The sequence below is a fragment of the Cajanus cajan genome, chromosome 4 (assembly GCF_000230855.2).
Source record: "Cajanus cajan strain Asha chromosome 4, NIPB_CcT2T_4, whole genome shotgun sequence".
Taxonomy (NCBI): domain Eukaryota; kingdom Viridiplantae; phylum Streptophyta; class Magnoliopsida; order Fabales; family Fabaceae; genus Cajanus; species Cajanus cajan.
In genome coordinates this window covers 12,145,613-12,169,577 of record NC_138520.1, presented here as the reverse complement: position 1 = coordinate 12,169,577, position 23,965 = coordinate 12,145,613, and the positions used below count along the sequence as shown (strand labels likewise).

The following is a 23,965-nucleotide window of genomic DNA, read 5'->3' as shown; positions in this document are numbered from 1 at the left end:
AATATTTAAAAATATTAATATATAAATATATTTTTAAAATCAATTTTATCATAATATAATCCTAATAATTTAAAATTTAATAAATTTAAATTAACTTATTTAAATAAAATATTTTAAAAATAATAAAAATTAAAATCAAAATAATTCAAATATAAAAAATTTTAAATTCTTTACATTTATAAAATTTATCATTTAAACACACCATAAGAGTCAAACTCCAAAGGCAGAGTCTAGTGCCTATATATATCCAGTTGTAGCCACGAAGACTTGCATAACAACTTCAGCTTTCACAAAGAAAAAGAAAATGGGTTCTTCTTTGTGGACTGTGTCTCTAATTTTGGCTTCACTAGCCTCTGCTGCACTCTGCGCCGCACCACGAAGGCCAGTGGATGTTCCATTCGGTCGAAACTATGTTCCCACATGGGCTTTTGATCACATCAAATACTTAAATGGGGGTTCTGAGATTCAACTTCATCTAGACAAGTACACTGGTACGTAATATATAGAATACAACAAAGTTCAGGATACCTATTTAGTTCTAAACTTGGTACACTAATTTTTCACGTTTCTTATATACAACTTTCAACAGGTACTGGCTTCCAGTCCAAAGGATCATACTTGTTTGGTCACTTCAGCATGTACATAAAGATGGTTGCTGGCGATTCAGCTGGCACAGTCACTGCTTTTTATGTATGCACAATTATTTTTATTCATTGTCATCATAAAACAAGTTTATATCTATACAATTAATTAATTAAATTAAACATTCACTTAAATCAAATCATCTATATCTTTTAGTTTTCAACCTTTTTGTTTACTTGGTATGATTGGAATGATGCAGTTATCTTCTCAAAACGCGGAGCACGATGAGATAGATTTTGAGTTCTTGGGGAACAGAACAGGACAACCTTACATTTTGCAAACAAATGTGTTCACCGGAGGCAAGGGTGATAGAGAGCAAAGAATCTATCTCTGGTTTGATCCCACAAAAGCCTATCACAGATACTCTGTCCTATGGAACATGTATCAAATTGTGTAAGTACTCCACTCCACCAAAACCCCATTCCAAAAGCACAAGTTGTGAATGAGTGTACTATACTATATATGCTAAATTGGTAACCGCTAAATAACATGAATCCTCTATTTTGGGACTAAATCCTCTCAGTTTTATTTTTAGTCATCAATCAGAAAATCTTTCTGTATACTTTATAAGTTATTATTTCTTGTTTTATTTTATCGATATGAAACTTGTTTATATCATAACATCAAATGTGGGTACACATGCAGGTTCTTAGTGGACAACATCCCCATAAGGGTGTTCAAGAACAGCAAGGACTTGGGAGTGAAGTTCCCATTTGACCAACCCATGAAGGTGTACAACAGTTTGTGGAATGCTGATGATTGGGCCACAAGGGGTGGTTTGGAGAAAACAGATTGGTCCAAAGCTCCTTTCGTTGCAGCCTACAAGGGGTTCCACATAGACGGGTGCGAAGCCTCTGTGAATTCCAGGTTCTGCGCCACACAGGGCAAAAGATGGTGGGATCAAAGAGAGTTTCGTGACCTCGATGCATTTCAATGGCGAAGACTCAGGTGGGTGCGCAAAAAATACACCATCTACAACTACTGCAATGACAGGAGCCGCTACCCCCAACTTCCCGCTGAATGCAGAAGAAACCGTGACATTTAAATTTCCTATCATTGCTACCATATGTTAATTTCTTCTTCTGTTCATCCCTTATCATACTTTATATATACGACCACCACCCATTATTTATTATTACCAATGTATTGTATTGTATTGTATTGTTTGAGCTGTGTAATTAAGGAGCGAGGTTTGAGTACAGAGGAAACTCTATAATAAAACTATATGTTTGTTATGTTATATGTTATGTTGTTATATGTTATGTGATTCTGTTTTACTCATTCCTATCCTTGGCACCTATCGAATATCGAATTCTTAAAATTATACTTCATGCATGTTCTATTCCTTAATGGTATGGATAACAGCTTGTTGCTGCATCCATTTCCGATCTCGAGGACTTTCTTGGTTATTTTAATTTGCTACTTTTAGTATAAAGTGAATATCCATTTTGATTAATAAAATGTTGGGTTTACCTGAGAAAGGTGGAAGACAGCAATACACTCGATTCAATTACAGAAAGTGATGTTTAAGATTAGTTATTCAACAAAACATCAGTTTGGTATATCAAATATTACCAATTTCCTTGAATTTTTTTATGCTTCCAAATTCCTTGAATTTAAATAATGAAATTATATAAGTAGTTGTTAAAATATTAAATATCCATCAAGTATTACCCACTCCTTCGAGTTCAAATAATGAAATTATATATAAATTTTTCAAGACAATTAATTAAAACACTTTCGATTTATATGAAAGTAATTTAATCCGATTGTCTCTACAATTAGAAAAATAACATATGAATAAATGTTTACATGATAAATATTTATTCAATAAGTGATTATTTATGTTATTTTACCGAAACAACCTAACTTGGTAAAATAAATAAGCATATAGTTAAAAAATTTGTAAATATTTACTTAATAGGTACAAGTACAATATATATATTTATCCGAGGAGGTGATAAGTGAATCTTTATTACTCATGTTCATATCGTCTCATTGATATCCCTTCATCATAGTATGAAAAGTTATTATTTTTTTTTAGGTGATAACATTAATAATATCTCAAATTTCATTTGTATTCGTTAAAAAAATATTTGTATTAATTAGTATCAAATGGACTAAATTTATTTCCGAAAATTCCTTAGGTTAATAGGGTTTGAATTTTGTGAATCCTCACCTACAAATTGTAATTGAATTCTTTATCAATGACATGTATTTTTGGTTTTGCAAATTAGAGAGTATAATTCTCTTTAGTTCATAAGCAATCTTCTTGAATTTAACACATTTTTATAGCATTCATCAAAATTTAAATTTATTAATTGAAACATTCATAGCTAATTGTAAAATCCTCACATGTCAAGGTTTGTACTTCTTGCTAGGCATCTCAATAAGTTCCACACAATTATGATTATAGATCAATTCAAAAACATCAATTTGATTAGGATTTCAATAGGAATTTTTTTAATAAGATTTGTATCAAAATGAAATTATTATTATTTTAAAATGATATTTAGCCATTAGAAGTTATATTCAATGAATGTAAATTAATTTTTATTATCAATTTTAAAATATTGCGTGATTAAAAAAATTATTATTATGTTTGGTAAGAAAGAAAGAAATGGAGTGAAAAAAAGTAAGGCTGAGAAAAATAAGGTAAAAATATAGGTGTTTAATTTAAGAGAAATAAAGAAAAAATAGAAGATAGTGAAATAAAAAATAAAAAAAATTAGCCTATTAAGTTAAAATTACAATTTAATTGATTAAATCAATTCCTAAGACATATATTAAATGGTGGAAATCAATTAAAAAATGTGACAATCAATTAAATATGTATGTGACACTTCTTGCTTGTTTTCATCTAGTTTTTGCATAACAATAAAACAAATGTGGATCTAACACTTATTTTTTTATTATTATTTCTTTACAATTAGGCAGTATTTATATTTTATTTTGAATTTATTTCTACTTTATCATATTTATTTTCTATCCATTTTTTATATACCAAATGGACCAATCCCCTTTTTTCTTACCTCTTTGTTTTGTTCATGGAGAGATTAATGATGATGATTCATAAGTGTTCTTACCGGGAATCCGAGGTAGGGATGATCCGTAGGGTAAGATCAGTGAGCCTCCTTCGCTGGTACGCTTGCTGCTCCAAGATGGGGGTAGTACCTGCAAAAGAGACTTCGATGCTAAAGTTAGGATTTGTATGAGTGTATGTCTCGTATAAGTAATGCATGTACCTTAGTGTGAATTAGGGTTGTATTGGGCCTTGGGCCTGAGATCAGTTGTGATCTAATTAGATAGCGGATCTCGTCTGGACCGAGATCTCCTCAGATCAGTTATGATCTGGTTAAGTGACGAGCTCACATCACATAGCGCGTATCCAAGGTCGTCATGCGCTGCGATGCCGAGCTGGGAGCTCGGCCTTGCGGTACGGATAGTACAATAAGGATGTTCAAGAAGGTGGTTGAAAACCAATCCAATTGTTAAGGTATGAGCCTAAACTTTTGCATATTTTCTTTGTTGATGATGTTCTACTTTTTACTAAAGTAGAATATTCTAAAGCAAGAATTATTGTTAGTGTGACACCCTTACTACCCCAACACATACATCATAATAATGTAATTAAATTAAGAAAAATAAACTTTAAAATTTGGTAAAAGGGTTCACATAAACTTCAAAAATCGTTCTTTAATAACCTTGAATATTAAAGATTTAGAAAATGAAACACAAAAGTTTACAAATTATTTTCAAAATGATATTTACAATTCCAAATCCATATAAAAATTCTTTCCTAAAAGTCCTCTGCCCCGATGTCACAATATCAGAGCATAACCCTTTCCCTTTAGAACTCAACACTATGAGTGCCTTCATCTTCACCTAAAAGAAAACCACATAAAAACAGGACGGTGAGAGATAGATAACATCATATATGAACATAGAGCTACCCAATTCCCACCCCACACCGTGCACCAAAATATCATCATTAAATATAAACAACAAATACATCTCATATAATTACCAAACATCATTTTTTTTTCAATCATACAAGCTTTCATACACATGCTCACTATATGCTCATACACATCTCCTCTCCTAAGAGTCTCAACTTGGCACTCCGCACAATGGGCGTACCTCGTCAATTCCCTTAGTTGTTGCCAATGCGGGCATACCGTTCTCACACCCTCCCAGGGCCGGTATGTTGCACGGTTAAACACCCAGCGGCCCGTGCAAAGACAATCCACCCACCGTTAAACCCTATGTGGCCAGTGAGCTGCGCAGTTAAACACCCAACGGCCCACGCATGGAATGCCTCCCGTCATGGTCCCCCCTGTCTCAACCCCTCTCTGGGCCCAGGGTCCAATGCAATATAGCCACGTCTGGCTTCTCAAGCACCACATGCAACTCATAAGTCTCATGCAACTCATGCATCCCACGTAACTCATAATTAATGCATCTCCATTATATAACATCATCACATGTCAATAACAATCCATGCAATATCATCCTCACATGCTAGGTACCTATCATTAAGTTATCAACATCATAGATCACAAATTTCACATAATTCTTCACACACATCACAATATCTATGACATTCAGTTAATAATTTAACCATAACTCGAGATATACATATCCTTTCTAAGTGATCCCAACTCCATTAGAATTCTAACATCAATATCTACAACTTTCATGAAGAACACAAATCCTAATAAAGTAGTTTAGGTTACCATTCAGGGCTCACAAAAATTGATGTTGTGGTTCGCACACAGATTGGAAGGCTCAAATTGCAACTCACATAACTTGATCAAATATTAATATTTTTACACGATTCTTGTTTCTAAATGGTAGCCCCACATGTCTAGTTTATAACAAAACAAACGGCATTCGATTTGGATAACTACACAGAAAGATATCGCAAAATTACAAACGTATGTCGGGGTCCCGACGCCCGACGCCCAAAACTGGCGCTGAGCGCCCAAATCTCTGCCCAGACTCCCCTCTGTGCAATTAAACCTGCGTTTTACGAGTTCCAACAAGGTTTTTACCAATTTTCACTACTTCTACACCCCGTTGGTTCAGTTTAACTCCATTTATATTCTTCATACGTTCCAAATCAATCCATACACATCTCAAGCCTCAAAAATTGGTTTCCATTGGTTTTACAAAAAAAAATCTAAACTCTTCTTAACACATAAAATTCAAGTCATCAAATTTAAGGATAAAGAATTAACAAGAAAGCCCCAATGGAATTCAAAGACAATTCAAGAAATAAGTTCTTCCAAATGAATTAAGAATTTAGAACATCGATTGCACAGATAATCGTTCAGAATTTTAAATAGAGTTCCTAGAGGGACTTAGGGATTGCCCTCACTACCCGAACACCCCTATATTCACATATGAAGAAACCCATCCCCCCATACCTTAAGGATGATGAACGAAGGCCAACAGAAGAACGACGGAGCAATCTGAACACTTTACGGCTTCCTTCAAGAATTTTCTCCTCTTTTTTTCCCTAACCCTTCAGAACGCAAATGAGGCAGATAGGGTTAACACCACCTGACTCCTTTCTTAAAATTAATCCATTGGACTGGGTCAACCCAACCCATTTTCCTTCTCTTCTAACCCACTTCTAATTTTCCTCAAAATAATTAAATAAAATAAATACATGTATATTATAAAATATTTTTTCTCTATAATAATAATATATTTCTGACCCTAAATATAATAATATAATTTCAATAAAAAAATATCATATAAAATCAACATTCTCTTAAAATATATAAATATTTATTTAAAAATGCTAATAAAAATACTTATTTAATACGTACAAAATAATTGTCCAAAATAATAATTATTTAAAACGTACAAAATAATATTCCTCTATAATTATTAAAATAATTATGACCAAATACCATCTAATAATAATAATAATAATAATAATAATAATAACCTTTTTGAAAATTGGGGTGTTACAGTTAGTGTATTAGAAGAGTTTTTTATAAGGAGTTTTTATTTTTTCAACCCCTCATATCCAAACCTGACCACTTATGTCTCTAGATTCATTTAATCTAGTCATTCATTCTTCTCTATTTAACATTCCATTTTCGATTTCCATTCCACTTATGTTCAATTTGTTCTCTCTCATCTCCATTGTTGCTCAATCCTTTGTCTTCTGTCCTTTTTACTCTGTAATGATAATTATATTCCTTTCTTCTACCAAATGTTGAAAATAGATGGTGTTATTTGTTAGCCTTTTTTGCAATTGTCAACAATAACCAAATGATGGCTTGTGGTTGTCAAGAACAAGATCTATGTAATGTCATTCTTTTTTATTTTTTGCATCTTTTATTTTGGTTTTCATTGTGAGTATGTTAGTACTAGAAAATGAATTCAGAGATACTCGAAATACAGGGGTGCTCGAAATCTTAGGTGATCGAAAAATGCCAAAGGAGTTTCTGAAGAAGACATACGAAGCCTGAAGAGAATCAAGAGATACGCGAAGACATGTTTCGTGAAACTCTCGAAATCCTCGAACCGGGAAGGATGCTGCTCAGGAGAAAGGCTCACAGCCTCGCAACTTCTCAAAGTACAAGGAAAATCAGGAAATACTCAAGTATATTTTTCGTTGGTTACTCGAAATTCCAAGGATCCGGACATACACGAATACACTTCGTAACCTCTCAGAATGAAGAGCTTAAAGGAGACACGATTTAAGAGCGGTGAAGTAAATCATGGGATAAGTGTCAAAGGCTGCAGAACGGTTTGGGGAAGTTAATGAGCAGTTCCAAGAGTTATCCAAAGACGTACCCGGGAATAAGCCACGATGTGGAAGTTTAGAACGGTTATGCACTTCCGGGGCACGTTAGAAACAGTTATCTTTCCCAGATCTTTGTCTATAAATTAAACGAGCCATGCTCATAGAAAAGGGTCAGAAATCTAATTCCCACAATACCTCACACGCACTCCGCAACCTACGCATAAGGCATACTGTGCATACGAGACAGCTTTGGGTACGATTTCTCGACCACCGTTCTTTTTCCTTTTTTAGGAGTAGCGTAGCATAACGTAGCATAGCATAATCTAGCCTAGTGTAGTGTAGTCATTCTGAACATGTTTCTTATCCTTACGAATTGTAATTCTGTTACCATTTAATGAAAGATATGATTTCTGCAGTCAATATACATGTCATCTGTTCAATTCACGTTAATTCTTACATGCATTAATTTAATTGTATAATTAGCATAGATCTTCTGATGTGCTGAAATAAGCATAGATCTTCTGAAGTGCTAAAACTAGCATAGATCTTCTAACGTGCTCGAACAAAGAGCATAGATCTTCTGAGGTGCTGAAACAACACCCTAATTTAACTCTATTTGTTGCTTGTACGATTTTATTTTTTCACTGAAAGTCTTTGATTCTGTCATGTCACGAACACGCATAAATTGAAACGTGAAATCGTGCTAGTTCAAATAAAAAGAATCTACTAATGAAATCCTCCACAAACAGAGTAGTACAAACAGGTTTGGATGTTGTGAAAGTTTTTACCTTTAACATGGAAGAAGATTTGTAATTCATTTCTTTACTTTTTGTGTTTCAATTGAGGGTGTTTTTAGAGGGAAACCCGTACCTTTCTTCTCTCTAAACTTAAATTTTATTTTCCATAAGTTTTCATCAATCTCTTTTTTCTGACCACTTCTTTCTGTTTCCATGTTTTAGGGTTGAAAATTTAAAATGTACAAAACCAAAAAAAGAACACTACATTGAGGCTAAAAACACCTCTTGAAACCATTTAATTCTTACGTAACCTGCTACTTGATCAAACCAATGTCTAAGTTGGTCGAAAATAAATTCGGTAGTAAAAGTGCTAAATCCTCCGAAACTGAATTCCAAAACATCTTTCGAATGGTTAAATTTTTTAAAAAGTTAAATATGTAAGTTGACCAACATAAATCTTTTAAGTGTTAAATTTTTTTTTAGATAATTATTTCGAAGGAAGTATTGATAATGATCAAATTGACTCAAAACTCAAAGTGTTGAACTCAAACACAATCGAACCCACCAATTAATAAGCTTAATCTAAACAACTAAAATGTTCAATTTAACTTTTTTAAATGCTTCTACTTTATCATCATTACATATTATGACATATTATATAATGATGGTAAATATATATTCAAGTGATCAAAGTTAATTTCAAATCCTATTATAAACTATTATCTCTTTTATATTTTAGTTTAGCTATGATTGATGTCTAGATTTATTTCCCACTCAATAAAAGGAAGAAATTCAATAAATCGAGCCTCTAAATTTTAGGAATAAAGTTAAATAATCTGTAAAAAGATGTTTGTACCCACATAATAGATCATTTGAATAATCGGAAATATATCTCAAAACAAGAAAGTTGAAACACAAATTGTTAGCATCTTATTGTATAAATTGAATGGATATATAATAAATTTAGATAAGAAGAAAAACCATGTGATCAAAATAAAAGGATCTGAAAAGTGTCTACGCTAAACTACGGGTAATTACAAAATATCTTAAGTATAGTTAAATACTATTAGTTATTATTGCCAACCGAAAAGATTTTTTTATTAAAGATTAGTCAATAATAACTAATAAGTAAGGCTTAAAGTAAATTTTGAGAGATTATTTTTTTAATCGAGAAAAATATGTTATATTTTTTTTGTTGATATAAAGGTCTTATATTAATATATATCTATATATATATATAAATGATTTCTTTACTTTTAATATTAATAATTAGTAGTAAATAATTTTTTGTTATTGATTCTAAAACTTAAGTTTTAGTAGTCTTACTTTTTAAGTCAATTCTCTTGTTTCAGTTTAATTAGATGTTTAGAAATTAATTAAGTATAAACGTACAATTGTAGTCGATACTTAAAAATAACTTTGTGATCGTATTCGATTTAAAAGATACAAGTGATTTATTATAAAACCAAATTAAAACTAGAACAAAGGAAATCATATTTTTTTTGTTAAAACAACGAAAACTCAAATAACGAAAGTAATAAAGAAGTTACATGTACTCAATTTTGAGTAGAAAAATGTAATTGTAAATCTAAAGCAATAACGAGTAAAAAACTTTTAAACATTAATAATTGACTCAATGATATTCAATGAGTATATAGACATTAATAATTAACTTACTCTGAATAATTGATTCTTTCGCATAAACAATCAAGTTAAATATACCAGACTCATCATTTATTTTTCTTACAAAATCTTATCTAAAAAAAATTCATTAAAAATATTATTTTTTACCAGTACCCTTAGAATCAAAATAAAAATGTAAAAAAATTAAGATGACTAAAGCTACCTCTTTGATTTGGAATGAGCCGCTACAAGAAGAAATGGTTAATTTAAAAATAGAGTAAATAATTATCACGAAATAATTATCACGAAGTGATTGCAAAAAATAGCATAAAACGAATTCGAAAATATATCATTATTGTAAATAACAATACTCTAACCTGAAAATGATTGATGATTAGCTATTAATCAAGTAAAATAAACGCATAATATTAGTTGTTTCCAACACTAAAATCCTAACAAAAGCAAATGCATGATTCTTGTCCTCACCCCCCCCCCCCCTCTCTCTCACCCTCATAAGAAAACAAATCTTAAATATATTGTTAATCATCATTCATCATCCATATAATTTTTTTTTTTTAAAATGAAGTGCCACGTATTTGCATAAATTTAAATTATAATTTTAAAAAAACAAAAAGTTGAGGGAAAGAGAGAGGAACAAAGGATCTTAGCCTATTAGGAAGGGTCTAATGGCTATATATACCCCGTGTTAGCCACTAGCTTTCACAAACTGAGACACAGAAAATGGGTTCTTCTTTGTGGACTGTGTGTCTGATTTTGGCATCACTGGCCTCTGCTGCATTCTGCGCCAACCCAAGGAGGCCAGTGGATGTACAATTCGCCCGAAACTACGTTCCCACATGGGCATTTGATCACATCAAATACTTCAATGGTGGTTCTGAGATTCAGCTTCATCTTGACAAGTACACTGGTCAGTATATTACACACCCATGACCCAACATGTCCTTTCCTGTGTGAATCATGTTATCCTAAAACAAACTTAAGGTTATGTTGTTTAAAAAAAAAAAAAAAAAGTTAAGGTTCACTATCTATCCCTTTATTGCTTATGTGTGATACAATTTTGAACAGGTACTGGCTTCCAATCCAAGGGGTCATACTTGTTTGGTCACTTTAGCATGTACATAAAGATGGTTCCTGGTGATTCAGCTGGCACAGTCACTGCTTTCTATGTATGCTCCAAAAAGAAAAAAAGTTTCGATTTTTTTGAACCTGTATTGGAGATTCTTTAGTTTGTGTGTTGTATATGAATGTGACCTTTGTTATATGGTTGGAACTTTGCAGCTATCTTCCCAAAATGCAGAGCACGACGAGATAGACTTTGAGTTCTTGGGCAACAGAACCGGACAACCTTACATTTTGCAAACAAATGTTTTCACCGGAGGCAAAGGTGACAAAGAACAAAGAATCTACCTTTGGTTCGACCCTACATTGGCTTACCACAGATATTCTATTCTCTGGAACTTGTACCAGATCGTGTAAGCACTTCACTCAACTCTTCCATACCCTTCTCGGTTTTCACCGTATGATTGAAAACAAAACAAACAAAGCCACAAAGAAAACAATCCTTAACTTGAATTGAAGTAAGCTAATTTCTTAGATAAAGTTGGGTCCAAATTTAAGATTTTGTATTTCATCATAGTCTATTCTAGTAGTTGTGTAGTGTCAACTTCAAATCTTATATTAAAGATGTACAATCCTTCACTCCCCCTAAAAATATAGTAACAGTACAGATTTTAAGACCATTCCATTTTAGTTGAGTCTTGAGGTATAAAAGAAAAGACTTGAATTGCAACATGTGTCCATACAGGTTCTTCGTGGACGATGTCCCAATCAGGGTGTTCAAGAACAGCAAGGACTTGGGAGTGAAATTCCCATTTGACCAACCCATGAAGATCTACAACAGTTTGTGGAACGCTGACGACTGGGCCACAAGGGGTGGTTTGGAGAAAACAGATTGGTCCAAAGCCCCTTTCATTGCAGCCTACAAGGGGTTCCACATCGACGGGTGCGAGGCCTCGGTGAACGCCAAGTTCTGCGCCACTCAGGGCAAGCGATGGTGGGACCAGCCAGAGTTTCGTGACCTTGACGCTGCCCAATGGCGCAGACTTAGGTGGGTGCGCCAGAAATACACCATCTACAACTACTGCACTGATAGAAAACGTTACCCTCAACTTCCCCCAGAGTGCAAAAGAGACCGTGACATTTAAATTCTCATTTACTACTATTGTTGCCGTTACACTATTATTTATTTTCACCACCTAATTTTATCACATTCTCACTGCTATGTATGTACAATTTTATATGAATGAGTTGAGCCCCGGCCCTATTATTGATCATATTCGCACCATATACTAGGATTTGGCTCTGTTGTTAAAACCTTAGTTCAAATAAATGCCGTATATTTTCACTGCTACATTATTATTATTACTATTGTTGCTTTATTCTATTGATTGTGTGCTAATAATGTGGTTGCTGCAGAGCCAGTTGTAGTTTTGTAGAGATCTGTGTTCTTTGTGTTTTTTGGGTGAATCATAGATCTGCGTTCTGATCTGATCCTCTGGTCCCGGAAATGACAAAGTAGAAAGTGGTGGTTTTGAATATTGTTGCGGAAAAGACACTGGACCCCGTAAACGTGTTACCACTGGGTACTCCCCATGTGAACGGCATAAAGCGGTTGCAGTTGCAGTAAATAATAAATGATTTTAACTAAAGGCTCTTTAGGATGCTGCTTACTGTTACTATAATGGTTAACAAATATTGATTAATATTTTCTTTTTAAAATCATGTTAGAGAGAGAGATACACTAAAATCTGCGTATTACTCAAATTAACAAAAACAAATGTTTCAATGTTTTTCATTTTTACACATGAGGGGTGTTTTTCAGCAAAAAAATCGAGGATTAACAAATTGGGATGATGGATTTTATTTAAGGTATATGATTAATCCTACTTGTTTTGACCCAATTCAAAGGCTGTCTAGAGCATCATTATTATTCGATATTTAACGTGGTTTGCTTGCGCTTTGGCACGTGGGCTTGTGTATTTTAATGTGCATGATGACTGAGGCATTAGCTAGGACAAATAAAATTAAGATTTTAAATTGTGATTGCAGCTTTGGAAACTTTAAGTTTTTTTTTTAAAATAGGAAATATGATTGACAAAGATGGTCGGTATAGTGTAGTTGTAACTTCTATGTGCAGTGTGTTATGGGATAAACGATTTTATATATTCCATTTTTGAAAAACACTTGGAAATTTTTTCTGTAACCCATTTTTCTTTTCCTCGTAAAGGGTTCAAGTTTGACCTGTAGAGTGGTAGATAAGAACAGCGATGGTTAGAAACTTGGAATGGAAAACGATAGCATAAAATAACAGTGTTTACAATGTTTGGCATTGTTTCAACTTTCAACTTTCAAGCCGCGAGGAACGGTGTGAAGAGGTGAAAAGTGTCATTGTTATTACATCAAATAATTAAGGTTCTTTTCTTTTGTACCATGTTCTGAAGTGTGTAAACATGTAGGTTAATTCAAATAAAGAAAACAAAGCACGTGATTGCGGAGTTATCTTTGGAAGTTTGATTGGTGGACATACATGGCTGTGGACTAGGGAGGACTTGTCTGCCACCTTACAGCTATTTCATGGTCAAAAATCAAACGTGGTGGACCTTCGTTTCCCTCCACAATCTAGGCGTCCATGACTTTTTTGGCGTTTGGTATAAAGTTTGCAGTAAACAATGCAGAAAACAAACAAATTATGCAGCATGGCTTCAATTTACAATCTGATTCTAATGTCAAATTATTTATATTTGTCGGTGCGTTACTATGTTTAGACTTTTGAGCAAAGTTTGTTATATACAGGTTGCTGTACATGAATCTGTTTTTTTTTTTTTTTTTTTTTTTTTTTTTTTTTTTTTAATTAATACTATTATCTAAGTAAAAAAAAAACAGTGATACATGTAAGTTTATTAAGTTTTAGAGTTTTTACATTGATAATAATTTATAAATACTAACTTTTTTTCTCTCTAAGAGTGGTTTAAATATGCTTTGAAACTTTGAATTAATTGTTTTTTATTTTTCCATTATTAGAATAGAAATTTGATACATAGCGAGATCACAACAACCTACAGACTATACTTGACTAGATTAAAGCTCGATTGAATTAAAATGTTGGATCCGTAATCTGTTTAAATTTAAATCTTTTTGTTAAAATTATGTAAACACGAGACATAATCATTGCATATGAATGAATTTGAAACTAAAACTTCTGAATATATAAGAACAAACAAGTTTTCCCCTTTTTTATACTTTTTTTTAATAAATTAAGTATTACCGGATAATTTCTCACCATATAACTTGACACAAGGGATTCATCAAATATTGGGTGAAAACTGAAAAGTGATTCAACGATCAGGAGAGGGGAATTGACGTTGTGTTTGGTTCTACTGAAATAGTAAAGAAATAGAGATGAGAGGATGAAAATAGAGATATGAAAATAAATGAGTGTTTGGTTAGTATGAAATTATCATAAGAGAAATTAAAAAATTGAGTTTCACGAGTATTTTATTTTTTTGCACTTTCGAGGAGAAACGCACAATAAATTTGTAATCCTTATTTATTACCCTTGTGATTGTCTTGTTCATGCACATTAGTAGGAATCGACTGAAACTATATTATATTTGAATACTTAAAAAAAAAAAAAAAAAGTCGCAACCACACATTTGTTTTTAATTGATATTTAATGGATTACAAGCAACTCAAATGGCCTTGGTGATCAATTGAATTTGTGTGTATATTTGAATATCCTAAAAATAAAAATTAAAAATTAAAAAAAACTACAAACATTTGCTTGTAATTGACTAAGATTGAGACTTAATTGATTACAAGCAATTAAAATGGCCAGGCACATTTAGGCATAATCGATTGAAATTGAGTTATATTCGAATATGTTAAATCTATTAGAATTAACTCTAATGAACAATAGTAATCTTAGTCACTCATGTATCATCGACATAAACTTAAAAGGTCCAAGACATTATTGGGATAGAACATTTGGGTACAAGCCTTACCAAGGCATTCGTCTGCAACAACCAATCTCCTTTAAAATCAAACACTACTTATAAAGAATCACATTTTTTTTATAAAAATATGTCACTACTTGGGACCCTAAAGCACTAGGCTTTGGAAGATTCAATCAACTAGTATCTCTTACTAAACAACTCAAGAAAAACATTTCATTTTATTATTCTCCTTCAAAAAATCACAAGGCTATTTTTTTTTAAAAAAAAAAACAACATAGATGTGAGGATTAGGCCTTCTCAACATCCTACTTACAACACTATGAATTAAGGACTAAGTCCCTTCATACACTTATCCTTAGCAACATACATAAAGCATACAATAATTAACTACAACCACTATTGGCTCATGTCAACTTCTAGGAATTCAACATTATACATATAGTATTACATATATAAGCAATATAATTAACATCATCATAAACAACATTCATCTTCATCATCATATCAACATCATAAACATTTTAATGTCATCACCTTTACATCATCATGAATACCAACTAGAATGATTATTGTTGTGTTGTATATGTTGATTGTTGCTTGATTTCATTCATATTTAACTATGTTGTTGCTTTGTGAAATGAAGAACATTGTTCTTGGTTTTTGGTTATTTTCATAAAAGGAGAAGGAAAATGATGATTAGGAATTTTTGTTGGTTGCATGTTGGAATTTTATGTGTTGTTTTATAAGTTTCATGTTGGATTGAAAGTGGATTTTATGTGGCTTGAGCGCAGATTATGATTCTATCGAGTTAGAAATCTCTTCATAATGTTGGGTGTAGCTTTATGTCATTATGTGTGATGCAAGTTACACACTCTCTATCTCACTATTATCAGGTGTAGATTGAAAATTATTTCTAGAAAAGTAAAATTATTTCTCTTTCTAAAAGTATATTATTTTCTGAAAGGAACTTTTTAAAAGCAAAAAAAAAAATGAAAAATATGTTTTGGAAATATATTTTAACTCTTGGAGTTTGGAGTGTAAAACATACTTTTGAAAAGTACTTTTTATAAGTAAAAAATATACATCTAAAGGTAAAGAAAAAATATACTTTTGAAAAGTACTTTCCAAAAATAGATTTTAACTCTTTAAGTTTGAGGGTGTAAAATATACTTTCAAGAAGCAAAAAAATTTATTTCTAAAAAATACTTTCCAGAAGCAAAGAAAAAAATATAGTTCCAAAATGTATCTTTTGCTTCAAAATGTACTTTCCCAAAAATGGATTTTGGATTCATTTGGACAAACAACATAATCAAGATCTTATGTATAATAAAAACTTATGTGACAATCACTTATACTATTTTAAAGTGTCTAGATGCATTATTATTTAATTACTTATAAGATGTTATCTCATTTTAAAAATTAAAATTAAATCTTGACAAAATAAAATAAAAATTTGAAAAGTATTAAATAATTTTAAAAATGATATTATATATTACAATAATATTAAAAAATATATATACTACTAAATATATATTTTTTTCCTAAAAAATACTTATATTATTTTCTTTCAAAAATATTTTTATAAAAAGTATTTAAAGAATAAACAAAAAGAAAAAGCATGAGAGATGTATTATTAGTTAATAGAGGCGTATATATAATAAAAGCCTAAACTCATATATGGATATTATAGATAAGAGAGACAGTGAGAAAATAATAAATATAGTAAATAATATGTGAAGAATGAAAAAAAATGGTAAAATGAAAGAAAAATAAGTGTACTTTAAACATATTTTATCTTTAAAAGAGATATTCTAATCATTTACATTTTTTTACTTTATTTTTTTTAGAAATCAATCTTTATATATTAAATATGAATAATTATATTGTGTAAGAGTATTTTTAAAAACATTTGTTAGAAATTCTTTGAATTTCTTATCTAACTCATTTTTAATCATAATTATTTATAAATTAAAATTTAATATTTTTTAAATAAATTAAAAAATAATCTTATAATAAATTAAATTATTTATAATAAATCTAAAATATAATTTATATATTCAAACATAATATTTGTATACATATATGATTATTATAAGTTTTAGTTATATATAATAAATATTTAATATATGTATTATATATATATATTAAAATACTAGTTAATTCTTAAAATAGAAAAATATATAACTCCAAGCGTGTGGTTCAGCGGTAGAAGTTGATCCACGCTTAAGCAAGGTCAGGGGTTCAAATCCTGCCTTGTGTATGCAGTCGCGTTAAATCTTGAGACCAACTATTCCACTCCAACCTAGCTAGAGTAGATATTCCAGGGACGAACCAAAACAAAATAAAAAAATATATTGTGAAAAAGAAATATAATAGAATGCGGAAATAAAAAACAAGGTGTCAAATGAATTCCCTCTTTGAAATTTTCTTACATATATTGAGCTAACGCAGAAACCATTGGGCTTTGGGTCTTGTAGTGTTTATTAATTATTTTGGATCTTCTTCATTTATATTCGTTAACTTTGCATTGTACTAATAACGCCCTGCCGACAAGTAAAATGGGACATTATAATTATGGAATTATTTATTTTATAATAGAGATAAAAAGATGATATATATGTATATATATATATATATAATAAGATTAAATATGTTTTTCCTTTGTAATTTTTTTTGTCAGTTTTTAGCCTCTAAAAGATTAAAAATAAAAATTGACATAAGTTTAAGGATTAAAATTAGTTAAAAACTTGTTTAAAATCTATAAAAAAAAATTGGAAAAATTTTAAAGACTAAAAATATATTTAATTTGATATGAAAAATAAAAAAGTATATAAATATTGGGAAAAAAATGTTCTAATGCATAGAGGTAAAACACATGTTAAATGGTGTCGATTTTTAATTCAAATATCATGAAAATTATTATAATAATTATTGATCATGTCATGATAAAAAAAAAATCAAAAAAGAAAAATGCTTAGAAAAGATAATTAATTCCATCACCATCATCATTGTACCATCATGAAAGCATCCCTTACTACTGTTACCTACTGTCTACCAATATCATTGACACTCCGCCTATTACTATAGTTGCTTTTTTTACTATCATTGTTGTTAACCAATGTTACTATCGCTTATCACCACCCTCCCTCCTTCTACAACTAATGTATTTGCTATCATCATTCTTAATAACATCATTGTTATTGTCATTATTTTTATTATTTCTTTTATTATATTGTCATTATTATTATTATTATCATCATCACCTTATTAAAATAAATATTAATAACTCACTAAGATGATTAACATTAATATATATATATATATATATATATATATATATATATATCATAGTAAATTTAACCTTCTTTTGTTTGTATTGTTTAATGTTTATCAAACAATGTCCAGAGTAAAAAGTTGTATTTAAATATTTTTCCAGTGTTATTTTTCTTGTATTTTACCGTAATGCATATTAAATGCACTTGACTCTCATATTTGAGGTGTTTTTTATTCTTTTATTTAACACCCAACTAATTCCTTTTCCATCTACAACCCATTTTTAGATGTAAAGTGATATTTTTAGTAGAGGCTCATTTACAAGTTAAGTATTAAACCTTACTCATTAACTAAAGGATACAAATGTTGAATCATTTGTCCTAATAATTTTGGGTAATTTTTTTTTTTAAAGTTTGAATGAAGGTAAATGTGTGATTAAAAAAATATTTACACTTTATTTAAATTTATTTTATGATATAAAGATTTGAATGAGTATTGAAACAACTTATGAAAACATTTTATGATATGCCCGAAAATTGCTTTTAATTTATTTATAAAAAAAAACTCTATAAGATAGTTTGTGAAGATAATTTTATTTTATTTTCTGTCTAATTATAGAAAGAACCTATATATAATTCCTTATATCAGAAACGATTATTCAAAAAAGACTTAATTGAGAGATGGTTGTATTATTTATTTATTTATTTTTGACAAGAGATGGTTGTTTTATTGGACACCTTTTCAAGTGATGACTACACAAGTCAAAGTTTTCCTTTTGTCTAGGGTACTAGCTGAATAAACATTACATTAGATATTCTACAAATTTGCTTTGAGTAGAATCAGAATATTTATATAAAAAAATTAATAATAAAGCTCCCCAATTAAGTTTTAATCTAATTATATTCTGAGAAACCTAAATTTGAGACCAGAAGTTAACTTAGAATAATCCAGTGACAGCTTGTCCAAGCTCTATTATATTTATTTATACCCTCTCTATGGGTCAGATTTAGTTAATTTCTTCTTCTTCTTCTTTTTTCCAAAAGCAAACGGCAACGCATAAAAATAAAATACATTAGTGTGATTGGCGTTAAAGTAATCGAATGGCCTTTGCTAACTAGCAAAAAATCAGTTAATAGATTGAAGGTAAAATTGATTAGATACTGTATTTTATTATAAAAGGGAGTATAAAAATAGTGTAGAAAGATGAATAATAAAACCATTTTTGCATAGTAAAATTTAGTTCGAATGGAAAGCGAGAGATGAAAAATAGAAGATTCAAAAAACAAAAGTTTAGACACAGAAAAGCATAAACATGCTGCCATACCAACTATTTATTTTCCCATTGATTATTAACTTCGAGAGAAAATGCTGATCTTCTTGCATATGAATATATTTACTTAAACATGCAGTCATTTTTGAAGGTAAGAATTTTATTGCACAATGAGAAGGCAGAGAAAATTAATGGTTCTGTTTCTCAGTACAAGTTTAGAAGGAAAATTGAAAAATGAGGCAAGAAGTGTAGTAGTAGTAGTAAAGTAAGCATACAAAATTACAATGGCATGGTACGTAACATACAATTAATAATTACCAATGATTTTGGTTCACTCACTTCACTTCCACTTGCTGGCAACAATGTCAGCCAAATCCACAACCCTTTGGGAGTAACCCCATTCGTTGTCATACCAAGCAATCACCTTCACCATGTCATCTCCCATGACCATGGTCAACGAGGAGTCAACGGTTGAGGACACATCGGTGCACCTGAAGTCAACAGAGACAAGAGGCTCATCGCAGACAGTGAGAATTCCCTTGAGCTCATTGTCTGCACTCTCTCTGAAAGCTGCATTCACTTCTTCTGCAAAGGTCTTCTTTGAGACCTGAACAACGAGGTCCACCACTGACACGTTTGGTGTTGGCACACGGAGGGCAATGCCGTTGAGTTTGCCCTTGAGAGTTGGCAGCACAAGGGCCACTGCCTTTGCTGCTCCTGTGGATGTTGGGACAATGTTCAATGCTGCTGCTCTTGCACGCCTCAGGTCACGGTGGCTCGCATCAAGAAGCCTTTGGTCACCAGTGTAGGAGTGAGTGGTGGTCATGGTACCCTTGATGATACCTGTCATGGATTGTCACTTTCTATTGGCATAGTGGACAATGTGATCTTTATAACATGTAAACCTTCACTTTGCTCTCTAATATTGCATGCACAAGTCATTTTAGTTTTTCTTGAAACCAGGTATCATTTCTTTGAGATACTGAAATTCATTGAAGAGACAGGACTATTTGTCTGCCTAACCACATCAGCTCATACTAGTTCATTTTTAGCTTTTAATTTCACTATAAGTTTACTCTAATCTGTCACTTTAAAAATTGTTCTTCATTTTAATGTTTATCTTACTCCCTTTTCCACCACAAGTAATATGGACTAAAGTGAGTGAAGTTTTTTAAAGTAAGGTTTTAGTTATTGAAGTGAGAGTATACTTGTTTTGTTTTGAAGCACTCTCCAATTTCATAGATGGGGGATGACATTGATAGAAGAGAAAAAAAGGCTATATACTGTAAAACAGTATAACAGAGTTTTACGTTATCAACTAATTACAAACCACTTTGTATGGTAAACTTGTTAAATTTTAAAATAATTACCTTACATATTTTTGTGTAAAAGTTTTTTATATTGATAGCACATGAACATTGAAGTCTTTGATAGAAAATGTGGTGACAAGGTACATTACCGAATTTCTGATCAAGGACCTTGACAAAGGGTGCCAGGCAGTTAGTGGTGCAAGAAGCATTGCTGATGATGGGTTCATCATGGTTGTAATCAAATTCATTGACACCAACCACGTAGGTGGGGATGTCTCCTTTACCAGGAGCTGTGATGAGCACTTTCTTAGCTCCGGCTTGAATGTGTTTCCCAGCACCTTCTCTGTCCACAAACACTCCAGTTCCTTCAATCACCAAGTCTATGCCCAAGTCCCTGTAACAATATACCACAATCACCTTCATCCATGTAACTCTCTTCTCTATACAACAACTTACTTCAAAATTTGAGTAAACTAGCTAGTTGCATGGAACTGAAAAAGAAGCTTACTTCCAAGGAAGGTTGGCAGGGTTGCGGTCAGAGACAACTTTGATGGCCTTTCCATCAACGGAAATGATATCAGAACCCACAGGCTTGACATCAGCATCGAAGGTTCCAAGGATGGAATCGTACTTGAGAAGGTGAGAGGCTTGTTTTACACCTCCAGTGTCGTTGATGGCAATGACATCAAGAGGGGATTCTTTACGACCGTGCCAGCACCTCAAGAAGTTCCTTCCAATCCTTCCAAACCCGTTTATGGCAACCTTCAGTTTTGCTTCTACTACACCCTTCTTGTATCCTCCACTGCTTCCAACCTTCAAAAGTACATCAAGATGCAGTATTTTGTTATACTTATCACACATTTTGAATATTTAACGATTCATCAGTTCACCCTTCTGTTTCCTTTCCTTGTTTCTTTATATACTCATTCAAATGGTGAAATGCCTAGTTCAAACTCTGATCTATCTATCTATCAAGTTCCCGGACATGAAAGCAAGAACATGTACAAAATGATGATCACGAATAAAGTGTGTATTCTTGGTGCAGACACATTAATGTGGTATAATAACTGCTAGAATCTAAAGGACATTTTTTCTAGCAGGAAAATGGAAAGATTAAATGTGTTGATACTTGATAATAACTTTTGCCAAGTACCATGAGGAAAATTTTGGTCTTGTTACATAATCTTGGAAGTATACATTGTTATTCATCATCATTCATCATTAAGAGAACAAAAAAAAGAGAGTATGCTTAAGTGAACATGATAATTTCTTGTGATCTATATTCACTTGCCAAGTATATCTTTATTTTACAATAAAATTAGTCACTCATTGATGTAAGAACTTACTGCGTAGGTCTGGAAGGCAATGACAGAATGGAAATCCTCTGAAGTTTTTCTAGAAAAGGGAAGGTAGCCTGATGAGCTGCGAAGGCCAGAGAATTCAGAGAAGCTTTTCCCATTTCCCTGAGTAGAGCAATGAATGAAAAAAGTATTATATTATAAACAGCCACCTCCACAAAATGGTACTTCTAATGTGACTTTCTAAAGATGCATGTAAATGAAAAAGTTGTTGAACCTGAAGAGCTGGGTTGGCTACAGAGAGAGTAGCCGAAGCCATGTTTCAGCACTGGATTTTGTGAAGCAGAAGCTGAAGTGCTAGAGCCTTGTAGGAAACTAGATTTTTCATGTTCCATATTATGGCTCGTAAAGTTTAATAAGGACGCAACGTGGATGTGTGGCTGTGACTCGTGAGCACAAGTGAGGATGAGATTATGGATAGCCTCTCATTCAATGAATGGCTGTGATTGGTGCTTTGTTTTTGTGCCTCTCTTATTTTTCTACTCTCTGTTGATGGTTGGATCTGAACCTTTAGTCCAAAGTGGGCCAGTTTATGGGTTTTTCCAGTTGCATCCAGTGGACAATAAAATTCACTAAATTCTACACTTCACTTTTTTTTGTTGAAAGATAAGATTGAAAATTTTTGGGTGTAGAAACTCCAAAGAAAAATATCAACGTTGAATCTGTGGGCAACATGAGACACCCACACACACAGAAACGACGAACACAAATATGTGACAGGGGATACGAATGGATAAATGAAGTTTATGGTCATTCTTTACTTGGGTTCATGTGCTTTGGTTCAATACTTGCTCGCAATTTAGATCCAACTCAGATATTGTGTGGTTTATTTTCATTGAAAGAACTAGGTTTATATAATGAGTAATTGTTAGTACCAAAAATGTTATCCAATAAGTTTGCGAGAACTCGGCCACTAATGACTAATTTAGTTGTTTTCTTTTGCAATGGCTAACGGCTGTAGTAGTCAGAGGCAGAAAGAAAGGTAAGGCCCAATATGGTTGTTTGGCCCAGAAGAAGAAAAGGAGGAAAGTAAGTCTTGGAGGCGTGCAAATTTGAACTAGGCCACATGGTTTTTGAGAGGTTTTGAACATAAAGTCCACTTCCCTTAAAAATTGGAGAGTGGGTAGTTATGCTAGCACGAAAGACTATGGTTGAGGCCATATAAATTGTAAAAAGAACGATGTAAACTAGCACCCCCAACCAAATCAATGCAATTTATCATAATATTTTTCATCCATCTACAGTTATTATTATTTTTTTTACGGTTTTTGTTGTTTATTTTAGCCATTTTTGTCAAATCTATTTACATCATTCCCTTAAAAGTGTTTTTATTTTAGAATCTTCAGGATTACAGTGGTTAAAAATCTCTTTGGAGTAGATTAAGAACAAAATAAAAGAATAAAATCTCTTGCTCAAGACAATAGTTTGTTTAAGAATCAATTGTTTGGTGTTAGTCAATACAACAACTAATAAATTTATGCACCAACATAATTTTTAGCATGCCCGATGGTATTTGAGTTATCTCTATACTAATGTTTCCTTCTTTGTCGTAAGATTGTCCTTAGTGTATGTAGTTGAGAACTAGACAATCACATCCAAGTATAGATGAAACTCCTACGTACAAAGAAGAATTTGGATACTCGAGTCACTACGTCCTTTGTGGATGCATCTAAGTTGCAGTTACCATTGTTGTTGTTTCAGTCCCTATGCCCACCCCAACAAATAGATCGACCAAGTTTCCACATATTGTGATACTATTTGGATAGTAAGAAGATACTAGGCTACTATTGTGATACAAATTAAGTCTCACATTATTAGAATAAAAAAATAAATAAGAGTTTATAAAGTTTACATATACTATTATAAGAATTCTTTTAAATAATGACTAGAAGTTAATCTATGAGAGTTTGTATCTAAAGTGAACAAGATTATATAAATATGGAGATATGTGTG

At 31.8% G+C, this 23,965-nt stretch overlaps 3 protein-coding genes across 3 annotated transcripts; 2 read left to right on the top strand and 1 right to left on the bottom strand.

Moving 5' to 3' along the window:
• Positions 1 to 264: 264 nt before the first annotated feature.
• Positions 265 to 1,882, top strand: LOC109791813 (putative xyloglucan endotransglucosylase/hydrolase protein B). Its single transcript, XM_020351162.3, has 4 exons — positions 265 to 491; positions 590 to 690; positions 842 to 1,035; positions 1,288 to 1,882. The coding sequence occupies exons 1-4, from the start codon at positions 305 to 307 to the stop codon at positions 1,685 to 1,687; spliced, it is 882 nt and encodes a 293-aa protein (XP_020206751.1). The 5' UTR covers positions 265 to 304; the 3' UTR covers positions 1,688 to 1,882.
• An 8,590-nt stretch (positions 1,883 to 10,472) lies between these two features.
• On the top strand, positions 10,473 to 12,199 carry LOC109791814 (xyloglucan endotransglucosylase/hydrolase 1). Its single transcript, XM_020351163.3, has 4 exons — positions 10,473 to 10,696; positions 10,855 to 10,955; positions 11,068 to 11,261; positions 11,594 to 12,199. The coding sequence occupies exons 1-4, from the start codon at positions 10,510 to 10,512 to the stop codon at positions 11,991 to 11,993; spliced, it is 882 nt and encodes a 293-aa protein (XP_020206752.2). The 5' UTR covers positions 10,473 to 10,509; the 3' UTR covers positions 11,994 to 12,199.
• Positions 12,200 to 19,486: 7,287 nt separating this feature from the next.
• On the bottom strand, positions 19,487 to 22,385 carry LOC109791812 (glyceraldehyde-3-phosphate dehydrogenase A, chloroplastic). The gene is made up of 5 exons (XM_020351160.3): positions 22,230 to 22,385; positions 22,001 to 22,117; positions 21,163 to 21,467; positions 20,804 to 21,048; positions 19,487 to 20,187 (listed from the first exon to the last, which is right to left on the bottom strand). Exons 1-5 carry the CDS (start codon positions 22,269 to 22,271, stop codon positions 19,685 to 19,687), a joined length of 1,212 nt encoding a protein of 403 aa, XP_020206749.1. The 5' UTR covers positions 22,272 to 22,385; the 3' UTR covers positions 19,487 to 19,684.
• Between the last annotated feature and the right edge of the window lie 1,580 nt (positions 22,386 to 23,965).